This window comes from Hydractinia symbiolongicarpus, chromosome 1, assembly GCF_029227915.1.
Source record: "Hydractinia symbiolongicarpus strain clone_291-10 chromosome 1, HSymV2.1, whole genome shotgun sequence".
NCBI classification, from domain to species: domain Eukaryota; kingdom Metazoa; phylum Cnidaria; class Hydrozoa; order Anthoathecata; family Hydractiniidae; genus Hydractinia; species Hydractinia symbiolongicarpus.
The window spans coordinates 6083420-6095391 of NC_079875.1; the positions used below are offsets into that span (position 1 = coordinate 6083420).

Below are 11972 nucleotides of genomic sequence, written 5' to 3' on the forward strand. Positions count from 1 at the left end.
TTTAAGTAAATAAGGTTTCTAATAATGGTTGTACCAGCACAAGCATGTTTTAATAAAACAAAACCCCTGCATAAGGACTAGTTTATGTCAAAAAAGTAAATACAGCATCGAGGAAATACTTTAAAGCATGACAAATAAGAAATTCATTAAAGCAACAAAAGGTTAGAATAGCAATTTAGGTTGACCACTTAGTCTAGTTAAACCTTTTCGCACAACCAGTGTGGAGTGCTTACAGTGAAACTCTTACAGAGGTCTGTTATGGTAAGAACTGTCGGACAACATACTTTATTTTTCTTAATCTGTTATGAAGATTGCAAAAGTAATGTTACACAATGACCGGTCAAGGTGTCAATACAAAAAACCAAATTGATCATCACAATACAGGTACGTGTGTTACACAATCAATGAGAAGGCATTTTAAAAAATATATTTCTTACAAAAAACTCCTATATAAATTCAGATCAAATAACATATCAAACAGACTGCAATCAGCGTTTACCATGCCAATTAATTACCTCTCTCAGTTAAGCGCACAAGATTGAATATATATACACAAAAAACAGGCTCTATTTGAGCTTGCATTGTAAATACTTGATTCATGGCATAACTAATAAAAAATGATAATAATGTATGCGTAACAATAATATGCGTATTTTATTCAAACTGGTAGTCGAATTGCCATTTGTGCTAGTGACGCCCGAAAAAGGATGACAGGGAGATACATCATGACCGAAAATCTAAAAATATCTGCTGCGGAATTTTTTTACAAATCCAAGCAATTTCAGAGTAGTTTCATTGTGATGTGGTGTTTACATATTCCCAAGATCTTTCGTGCAAATCGATAGGCAAAACAAACATGCGATAAGCCGTAGACCAACCAACCTATTACAAACTTTAATTTGAGTGGAGGCATCTCTTGATCTTAAAAGAAAAATTTAGTTTTTGCATGCAGATTAATTAATACACCAGTGAAAATAATGCTACTAGTCTAATAATTTTTTTAAACATAACGTAATAATTAGTCTGTAAAGGATAGTTAGCCATTACAGGGGCGGCGCCACTAGGGGGCTGGGGGGCTTCAGCTCCCCCTGTTTTTTTACTATTTTACTAAATAATAATTTATTATTCTCTGCCAATACGTGTTTCTATTACTACCTGAAAATTGATGTTATCCAATTAGTGAACATGCAGGCTATCTCACTAAATAATCCTATTCTCTATGCAGTAACGCATACGAACGAAATCAGTGCAAAACAGGCAGGGCCGTTATAGCCAAGGTAAAGCCGTTTTACGTGTTATAGGACTGTTATAGAAATGCGTTGGTCCCCAGCTGTTTCGGAAACTTACTTCGCTCGTTAATTGTCACTAAATTCTCAAAAAACCCAAATGTTCCTAAGCCCCCTCCCCCACTTTGAAAATTGTGGCGCCGCCCCTGCATTACAAGATATTATACGGTAGAGATCTTTTTTGCTTAAATTTCCACAATTTTCTTTGATATCGATCTTCCGATTGTCGATAGTTTAAAGTATGATATGCCTCAATAAAAAACAAAGAAAGAACAAGAAACGACTGCGCATGAAAGATTTGAAGTGTTCGTAAGGAACAAATTTGTTTAAATGCTTGAGGTTTATTACTGGTCGATTTCCTCCATCTTTCTTTTTTACTAAAAACAGATTGCTTAGAAACTGCCCCTCTGGGGGAGCTACTTTCGAAATGGCTCCTTTTCTCAACATGTCTGCCACTTCCCCCATCTATTAACTTTATGTCTATTAGATTTCGAACAAGAGAATGAGGTATTATTGCCTGTGTTGGCTTCGAAATAATCTTGAACTTGTATGACTGACAGGATATCTTTGTCCTGTGTTAACTTTTTCCAAGCTGTAAGAAAATGTTTAAGGCGTCCTGATAAGGGTACAATTGGTATCTGCCACCTTGAGAACAGATTCTTCATGGCAGGGTGAACTTGAGTGGGATCCTCCAAATTCACCCAATTTTCGACTTGTGGAAGTGGTTGCAACTTTTGAATGTTGAGAAAAGGATCCTTTTCTAGTTGTAGAAAAGTAGGTACCTTTATAATATGGTTGCCTTGGTTTGTAGCTGGAATGCCCCCACCGTTCTTTTTTGAATGGGAGGGGCCACCAAGAAAGGTCTGCTTCTTTGGCTACCTTCTATTGCTGGTATCCAAGTTCACTGGTGTGGGAGCCTCCAGCAGCACTTTCTCTTTTAGTTCTTTTTCTGAGATGAATTCCTCGGATGCATCGTTTGCATAAGAGGCTATATCATCAGGAAGAGACCACTTGGATATCCTCTTCTCTAGTGATTTTAAAGCGCTTATACTGATCGCTCTTAAGCTGATCAACAGCCTTTCTCTTGCCATGTGGCGTGTTGCATGCTATGGTACCGTCAACCACAGAAGTTTGAGAAGTATTACTGTCCCCTTTTTGGTCGACAGAAATACTTGCAGCATAACATGTTGATTCCATAATGATAATGGTATAATAAATATATAACAAATAATTCAATGATTGGGGTTAAATAACTTGATAATAGTAATAATTATTTGTATGGTTGAGCCGGTTGTGTTGTAAGAATCCAGTAGTAGATGGATACAGATTTTATGAAATAAAATTAGCTATATATATAGCGTATATAGAAGTAGCTGATTCAAATTATGAATTCTCTTGAAACCAACACGAGTTTATACAAAAACATTGAAAATACGTAGTTAGGCGTGAAAAACATGGCGGAGCACAATATCGACGTATTAAAGAAAATTGTGGAAATTTAAGCAAAAATTATCTCCAACGTATTATAGCCGTATAAGCGTCGACTAATTTTAACGTCAATTTTACTAACCGTGTCCAAGATACGCACACCTTTACTTAAATCCCAGTAGATCATGATTTTGTGCGAGCTTTCAGCCGAAACTAGAAGGTGTGTGTTCCACAGCTAATAAAGGTATAAATAAGCAAGGTTCTTATCGATTGCATTTTTCTATTTTTCAAAGCAAGCCTATCCAACAAATTATTTCCTTCTATGTTCTTTCAATAAGCGTCTTACAGTTTGATAAGAACTATCACAATGTCTGTTCCCATAAATATCTGATATATTTACGTCAATATGTGGTATAGACAAGAGTAATGTGACACAATCGGTGTGGCCATTAGCCGAGGCATAGTATAATGGGGTACTACGATCATCATCTACAACGTTAATATGTGTGTTGTCGTGGTTGACCAGAAGTTTTAAAACATCATAATAACCAAGGTATGCACTGTAGTGATATGCACTGCATTTATTTAAATGCACAAAATGAACATTACTACCAGCTTCAATCAAAGCTTTAACTATTGCTGGTTTGTTGGAACGTGCAGCTACCATTAACAGCGTATCTCCGTTATTATATTTTGTAGCAATACTTGGCTGCCTTGATAAAAGTGTTAGAAACGCCGTGATGTGACCTCTTTTAATGATATTTGCAACGCCTGGAAATAAGTAATGTCTTGTCTGTCTTGTCTGTCTTGTCTGTCTTGTCTGTCTTGTCTGTCTTGTCTGTCTTGTCTGTCTTGTCTGTCTTGTCTGTCTTGTCTGTCTTGTCTGTCTTGTCTGTCTTGTCTGTCTTGTCTGTCTTGTCTGTCTTGTCTGTCTTGTCTGTCTTGTCTGTCTTGTCTGTCTTGTCTGTCTTGTCTGTCTTGTCTGTCTTGTCTGTCTTGTCTGTCTTGTCTGTCTTGTCTGTCTTGTCTGTCTTGTCTGTCTTGTCTGTCTTGTCTGTCTTGTCTGTCTTGTCTGTCTTGTCTGTCTTGTCTGTCTTGTCTGTCTTGTCTGTCTTGTCTGTCTTGTCTGTCTTGTCTGTCTTGTCTGTCTTGTCTGTCTTGTCTGTCTTGTCTGTCTTGTCTGTCTTGTCTGTCTTGTCTGTCTTGTCTGTCTTGTCTGTCTTGTCTGTCTTGTCTGTCTTGTCTGTCTTGTCTGTCTTGTCTGTCTTGTCTGTCTTGTCTGTCTTGTCTGTCTTGTCTGTCTTGTCTGTCTTGTCTGTCTTGTCTGTCTTGTCTGTCTTGTCTGTCTTGTCTGTCTTGTCTGTCTTGTCTGTCTTGTCTGTCTTGTCTGTCTTGTCTGTCTTGTCTGTCTTGTCTGTCTTGTCTGTCTTGTCTGTCTTGTCTGTCTTGTCTGTCTTGTCTGTCTTGTCTGTCTTGTCTGTCTTGTCTGTCTTGTCTGTCTTGTCTGTCTTGTCTGTCTTGTCTGTCTTGTCTGTCTTGTCTGTCTTGTCTGTCTTGTCTGTCTTGTCTGTCTTGTCTGTCTTGTCTGTCTTGTCTGTCTTGTCTGTCTTGTCTGTCTTGTCTGTCTTGTCTGTCTTGTCTGTCTTGTCTGTCTTGTCTGTCTTGTCTGTCTTGTCTGTCTTGTCTGTCTTGTCTGTCTTGTCTGTCTGAATAAATATATTGAATAAAAATTCATACCGTCGAATTGATCAAACTTTTTCAGCGTCGGAGTACTTTTCAAGTTTGCATCCCTAAAGTGTAATTAACAAATTACAATTTATCTTTTTTTTAATTTCTTAATTAATTTATGTCAATTTAATGGGTTTTAATAAGATATGTGGAAAGATGTAGCCATGTATTAATTTCCACCTTTAAAGTGAAAAAAATACCAGGTCTCTTAAGGCAGGAAAGAATTGAACTAAAACTTAACTAAAGCTAAAAATAATTCTATACGTAAATACATAGATAAACTTCTTTTTTCGACTTCCTTCTGGTGGATAAGTACATGATCCTATGCATTTTCTTCATCAGCCTGTTAAGCTCTAAACATCACAGGCAACGGGTAAATAAATCTCACTAAGAATGTTTTTGTATATGCACTGCCGACGTCAGCAAAATTCCTAAAACAAGCCCTTTTTTCATTGTTCTTCTACCTAAATCCGTTTCCACGGACTTATGGACTAGACTTTTTGATAATAGCTGTTGTTTGTCTGTTTGTCGCTCAAAAAGTCGGGAAAACAGGGGTTACCTTAACAAAAACTCGATTACGTTTCTTCAACGCAAAGTGTCGCTTAGAATGATATCTTGCAGTAATTTCAAGGCACTGCTAAAATTTCATCGTGCGTAAATAAACAAATCAAAAGGCAGCAATATATATCTTATTCAATTAATGTGCCTTAATTTTTCTCGGGTTTCTATTAACTTGCTGTTAAAACTTATTTACAAAAAAAAATTACATTATTTGCGACGTTTCGGGTGTTTGACACACCCATTTTCAAGCAATCAAAAACATACAAAGTTATCCTAATTATATTGACATTTGACATATCCATTACTCGCGATGTGGACCGAAAGTTTATTACATCCATATATAGAAAGCTTACTTTTAGCGGAGTGTACACCCACTTCAATAGTTTTATTCCTGAACGTTATAAATTTGGCTAAATTTATACTTTGCTTCATCGTCAATTTTCCATCATGAGGTTATTAGAATCAAAGATATCTTTATTCGAAATGGTTATCCAGAACTATTTATTGACAAGGTCATAAAACACTTTTTTTCAACATCTCGCAAAACCAAAGAAGACATTTTGATTGTTCTTCCTTTTTTAGGTAAAACATCTTTACAAACGAGAACGAAGTTAGAAAAACTTTTTAAATCTACTTTGCATTGTTGTAAACTTTCTGTTGTTTTTAGGACTCACACTCGTTTATCTAACTTCTTCAGATTTAAAGACCTGTTGCCCAAAGAATTAAAGTCAGGCGTCATTTACAAATATGAGTGGAGTGGTTGTAACGCCACTTATATAGGTGAGACGTCGCGTCATCTAAAGGTTCGGGCAAGCCAGCACCTCGGAGTGTCTCCCTTAACATGTAGGAAATCAACCTCATCTAATTGCACGGCAATTAAAGATCATCTTAAAGCCTGTCACACCACATCATCTCTTGACGATTTTAGTATACTCTCTAGGGGTAGCAATCGGTATTTGCTAGAGATTAATGAGAGTTTGTTCATAATGCGGGATAGTCCCCAGTTGAATAACAACATTAGATCTGCTCCATTGTATTTATACAATTAGTATTTAATCTGTAACTATGGTTACTGTTAAACTTGTATATATTTAGGAGAACTTTGTACGTTTTTGATTGCTTGAAAATGGGTGTGTGAAACACCCGAAACGTCGCAAATAATGTAGTTTTTTTTGTTGTCAATTTACTAGCACGATGATTCTTCATCATTGTATTTGTTAAAAAGACTTATTTAATTTGTATTTTTTGTTGTTTTTTTTCGTTATGATTTTAATGCCTCTTAAAAGGCGTGATGTAGACTAATCACTTAGTTAAAAACATAAAACGTTCAAAACACTCTAGTAGGAGTAATAAGAAATAGTATATACTAACTTTTGTGGTCTTTTTACAACTTTAGCAACACTAGTTAGCCTTTCATTCACTAAAAAATCAGAAGAAGAGATTTAAGGAATTTGATACCTGTTATAATGTATTGCACAGTCCATCAAAGAAAGTGCTTACCGTTTAAATCTTCAACTAAATCCAAAAAATTGCGTTTGATTTCCAATTGATTACCTTGTATCGAATTTTTAGCAATGTTGTTGGCGTAAACATCTTTATCCCCAGATTCAACACTAGCTGTATTTACAAAATCAATGGCAATGTTCACCTCACCCAATGGATTTACATACAAGTTGCCATTATTAAACACACTCAGATGGAAATTAAAACACGGAACAATTGTTGGAAAGACAGTCAAACGATGCAGTTGTTGTTCGATTTCTGTTTTTTCTGCCACCAATTCAAAATGTGTCTTTAATTCCAAAGTATTGATGTATTCCGAAGCCTGGTTTACTTTAGTACTATCTGTGTAACCTTCTACAAATATGATTTGTCTAAACTCCTGCGTTTTTTTGTCAAACTGGTTTAGTATATTTTTGTGTTCAGTATTTAAAAGTTCCAGAAATTGCCCTAGTCGCTTAAATTTTCTTATTTCCAATTCTTGAACTAATTTCTCTCTTTCACTCCAAAATTTCATCATAGCTTTGTTATATACCTTGGTTATATTTTCCAAAACAATTTTTGTGTCTTCAAATGTATCTGTAAATGATTTGAACCAGGTCTTTACTTCTTCTCCAAATTCCACAATACCTTTCTTCATGTGATCTTTGTGCTCTCTATTGGCGCAGTACACACAAATAAACATATTAGCACAGTCCAGACAAACTTGTTTTGCATGTGACATATGTTGCTGACACAATGGTCGTGTTTCTTCTAATTTCTTATCAAATGTTACTGAAATAAATGATTTCAGTTTGCAACTGTGTGCTTTTTGACACTGATTGCAAATCTTCACACCACATGTAATACACAGGAAATTAACTTCTTTATTGCATTGTTTATTTTGTTGACAATGGTTGCCTTGATGGCTTGTTAACCTAAAAACACAATTACAAATGTAGCAATGGACAAAATTCCAGTAATAATTCTTCATGTTGCTAATTGTTAGTAATAAATATTACAAGAATTTCTAATTATTTTAAATGAAAAGCGCCACATTATTCTTTTTTAAATTTTTTAATTTTTTTTCTTTAAGGCTAAGTGGATTCTTCCACGGGTATTATCGACTAGCCTATATAATAATACAGAGACTGTGTGTGTGCCTGTTTGTAACAGGCAAAGTGAATGTGTTTATTTTTCGTTGACGTAGATATGTCATATGTCTCAAATGTTTTGACGTTACGGCGCGACGTCAATATCACTACGTTAACGTGATATCTTAGTTTAAATTAATGAAGCCAGTACTGTGCACTAACAACTTTGATGCCAAAAAACTTAAAGTTTTTCACAGCGTGGGTAACTAAGGAACACCTAGACCATATTAAGTAAGTTTTCTAAATCTGGGTTCCTGAATTCAGTTCGGAATGGACGGGTTGATGACGTCATCAATAAACATTTAAACCCTAACATCCCGGTAACTGTTCGTCAAAAGTACACATTTTCTTGATTAGTGTTTCAAGATATATGTGGCGGAGGCAAGAGATACGCAAATAATAAAAAAAAGCTTTTTTGGTACTTTAGGGGAATTTGCTGACGTCTGCAAAATTTTATAACCGTTACATTTCCTTATGCGTTCGTCGAAAACATATAATCCTATACATTTTTTAAAATGCGTTTCATTTTCTTTGTATCTGCACTTCTGACGTCAGCAAAACACCGTGAACAACCTATTCTTTTGCCTGAATGGATTCTTCCACGTGCCTTATCTCGTCTTATATAATAATGCTAGTGTCAGCGGAGACTATTTTTTATTAATAACTTTTTTATGCATGGCAATTTCTGAGTTTCAATATTTTCTATTAGACACTTGCATGTCAAAATTTTTAGGCTCCATACCTTTTAGACGCTTTGCTATTAGGTATTAATTGAAAGTACCACTAAAAATCTCTATAAAATCCTTATAATCGGGAAAATATAAAAACTCTTGTTAAGGTTATCATTTCAACTTGAAACTTACAACTGTGTTTCATCAAATAAAATCCTTCTGCATGTTTTCGACACCTGATTAATCCGCTTTCTCGATTTTTTTAGAATTTTACCTAAAAATCGAGAAAAACCGGATTTTCGGGAAGTTTTTTCAAACTTTTGTGCAACTTTTTATGCGACTTTTTTTATTCAACTTTTTTATGCGAACTTTGTAAAAACTTTACCTTACATTACCTACATGGATCTAAGCCGAAATTAATAACATTCTAATGAAGTAAGGAAAGTATGCATAATGTTTTTGAAGTTATTATGCACAGGTTTCAAATTACTGTGTATATAAATACACTAATCAGTGATAGCGGGAAAATCAGAAAATAATTTATTGCAAACTTTCAATTGAACGCAGTTGGCTAAAAAGCCGAAGCCGAAGCTATTAATGAATCTCTTAATTCTCTAAATCTCAAAATTCTCTTTATCAAAAAAGTAGATTGTGACACTAAGTCAGCTCTTACAGTGCGTTAATATGTCTTTCTTTTTTTTTGAGATAGCGATCAGAAAAAATAACTTACTCCCGCTGTTTCTTCTCTGCCTCTTCTATAATGTTGGAAAGTGGAAAATTTGTTGGTAAGGAAGAGGTTGTTTTACTTTCATCAATTGCCACAGTGAGTTCACATTTAAATGGACAAGGAATTTCTGCACTACCGTTTTCTTTGAAAATTAAGATACTGTCGATGCAATTCTTGCAATAAGTGTGTCCACAGGGGAGATTCTTTGGTTCCTCATATGTGTCTAAGCAAATCTTGCATTCTAGCAATGCACACAGTTCTTCTTTCGACATAGCCATGATGAAATAGAATATTATCTGTAATAATAAAATAAAAAAAAACGAGATATAATTAACGCGTAATTGTTTTCATGAATAATCCGTCCTGTATAAATTTTTATAACAAACTATATACTTCAACATACAGCTTGTAATAGAAAACGCTTTGGTAGATTATAAACAAAAAGACTTTGGATACACTGACACTAAGTCATCATAGCGTAAAACAATGTAATGGAAGTATGTATCATAAAGACACAAGTGACAGGACAATTGATTCTTTGAAACAAAATTTCTATCAAAACTTTTTTTGAAACCTCATGAAATGAGTTACAAGTTCCAAATAACTATATCTAAAAACATCGTCAATTCATTAAAACTCCTCCATATTATGGTCTGGAAAATATGCATATTGGTAAAATCAAAAGTCTATTTTGGTAAAGGAAGAATAAAAAAGTAATGGATTGTATTATATCCAAAATGACGAATCCATTAAGCTAATGATTAGATCTAAAAATTTTAGTGTCATGGTTATTGTCTCCACCAACGTTACGTACAAAACCTTAAAAGGTTAAGGCAAGTTTGGATAACTGTAACTAAAAAGCTATCTAGGTACAACAAAGTTTTAATCCTACATAAGAAGAATTTATTTAGAAGTTATTATCATGGTAATAAGTTATTGATATATGGAGACATTTTATTATCCGTTATTTTTCAGTAGTATAATACACGTTCTTTCTAAGAATATATTCAGTTGACAATATTATAAAAATTTAAAACGGCAAAAAAAATCTCCACCCTAAGAAGTTTTAGTGGAAAGTGGATTGTGAATTGTGAACTTCTCCTCCCTTATCATTTTTGAACTTCGATTTTGTAAAAAAATCTCTGCTCTGTTAGTTAACGACGATGCACTAATTTGTAAACTTTTGTCGGGACTCAATTTCAACTTGAATTAAACTATACTTATAAAAAGTAGTGAATTTGGAAGATAATGTGCAGGTTTACTTACTATACAATAATAGCATACCTCATACAAAATCGACTTGGTCTAGACCACCAACTTTTTCAAAATCTTTCGTTCGACTTTTTTTTAACAAATTGTTTTATACACAAAACAGTATGCTTATTAGCAATTCAAAATATTATTAGGACGGCCACAAAACCTTAAAGCAACCAGTATTGTTGGTTTCTATGACAATCATTTTTTTTCTTTTAAATAGCGCTTTACCGTAGATACTTTTAACACACTCCATTGCTGCGCTGCATAACCGTTGCACACGCATTGCTTAGTAAGATATAATATAGATTTGATTTATTATTAATTATGTATTAATTTAATTAACATCAAAAAAAAAATAAAGTCAAATAAAAGGTCACCTCTTGAGAACAACATTAGAAAACGGTGCAAAACACACAAAAGAAATTCATCTAACGAAATAGCAATATTTAAGCTAACTAACGTTTTCTATAATTGATTCAAACTCAGATCAAATATAACGCTATCTATCCAGGCTACATGTGCGCAAAAGCGATTTTACAGCTTTAAGACCTGACATCAAGCGTCGGATTAACTCACAAGTCACAAATAACAGTGTTACCCAGGGTTAACGCATGGTGGAGCGAATAATAAGAGTTGAAAACTGTGCCACACATTCAAGTAGAGCGCTGCAGTATAGATATGCAGTATGCCCTGAATCGAGTAACGTGAACACAACAATGTAATTTCAGGTGTTACATATTTTTAAAAATATAACTTTACTGCAACTTAAGTTAACATAAAGACACACTTTACAGTCCGTTGTTACACTATCGTAGCAAAAAAATTGGTCAATATTATTTTCTCTGCAGGATAATTTTCCGTGAAAGTTTAAAAATTTATAGTAGCACCTTTCTGAGCACTTTATACAGGTTAGACTATCACACAGAAGACAAGCCGTTGCTATCCCGCCCAGCTAGAACAATCACTTAGCAATTTTACTTTGTAGAATAAGTTTACATGGAAACCACAAGTTTCATGCTTTCCAGCGGTGAAAGCTACTTGTCAAGTAATGAAAGGTATAAGTTTCCTAACTGCATTTAACATAAGAGTTGTTGATTAGGAATTTTAGTGCAGCTAAACTGCATTTGGCTACTTTCACTTTTCAGCTAGAGGTAGAGCATCTGAAGAACTAGCTAGATACCAACAGCTTCAACTTTAAAGTGAATAATGTTTAAATGACTTCACAGATCCAGGTACAAGTTTCATAAAAAAAAATAATAATCAACAACAATCTATAATGTTTTGGGTGTCATATACCAATTTCAAGTATCACAATTTGTTTTTTCACAATGTTCAGTTTACATATACAATCGTTTCTATAGTTACAATTAACAGAGGGGATATGGATATCAAATGATATAATATGTATGCTATTTGAAGAGATATATTGTTGCTGATGTGATGTTATTATTCAACTCGGGACTATTTTGTAAGATAAATAAGTTTTCCTTAATCTCAAGTGAGAAACAGCTATTTCCATAAGCTAAAACTTTGATTTTTTTATTGATGGTATGTAATTACAATGCTTTAGGTGATCTTTTATTGTTGAATGGTGTGATGATGCGATGAATTACCTGTTAAAGGAGTCACACCAATCTGCTCACTTACCCGAGTTTTTAAGTATTTCGACGTTTCTTCAATA

General features: G+C 34.2%; 1 protein-coding gene across 3 annotated transcripts; it reads right to left on the reverse strand.

Annotated features, from left to right (window-relative positions):
- Positions 1-236: 236 nt before the first annotated feature.
- On the reverse strand, positions 237-10824 carry LOC130634228 (tripartite motif-containing protein 59-like). Of its 3 annotated transcripts, XR_008982141.1 has the most exons (7): positions 10319-10817; positions 9038-9330; positions 6504-7420; positions 6375-6423; positions 4452-4504; positions 2857-2949; positions 239-921 (listed from the first exon to the last, which is right to left on the reverse strand). XR_008982141.1 is itself a non-coding variant. In XM_057444605.1 (6 exons), exons 2-6 carry the CDS (start codon positions 9310-9312, stop codon positions 3025-3027), a joined length of 1755 nt encoding a protein of 584 aa, XP_057300588.1. In that variant the 5' UTR covers positions 9313-9330; positions 10319-10824; the 3' UTR covers positions 237-3024. The 3 variants fall into 3 exon arrangements, 2 of the variants coding, with proteins under 2 accessions (XP_057300588.1, XP_057300589.1); XM_057444605.1 differs by having other exon boundaries at positions 237-3485; positions 10319-10824; XM_057444606.1 differs by having other exon boundaries at positions 238-2949; positions 10319-10816.
- Positions 10825-11972: the final 1148 nt, after the last annotated feature.

Bases quoted from the DNA above. Each gene is read 5' to 3' on its own strand.
- LOC130634228 (XM_057444605.1), bottom strand. From the start codon at position 9,312: ATGGCTATGTCGAAAGAAGAACTGTGTGCATTGCTAGAATGCAAGATT. The intron at 7,421-9,037 runs GTAAGTTATTTT...TTGTGTTTTTAG, and splicing joins GCAGAGAAGAAACAGCGGGA to GTTAACAAGCCATCAAGGCA. The intron at 4,505-6,374 runs GTTAGTATATAC...ATTACACTTTAG, and splicing joins GTTGTAAAAAGACCACAAAA to GGATGCAAACTTGAAAAGTA.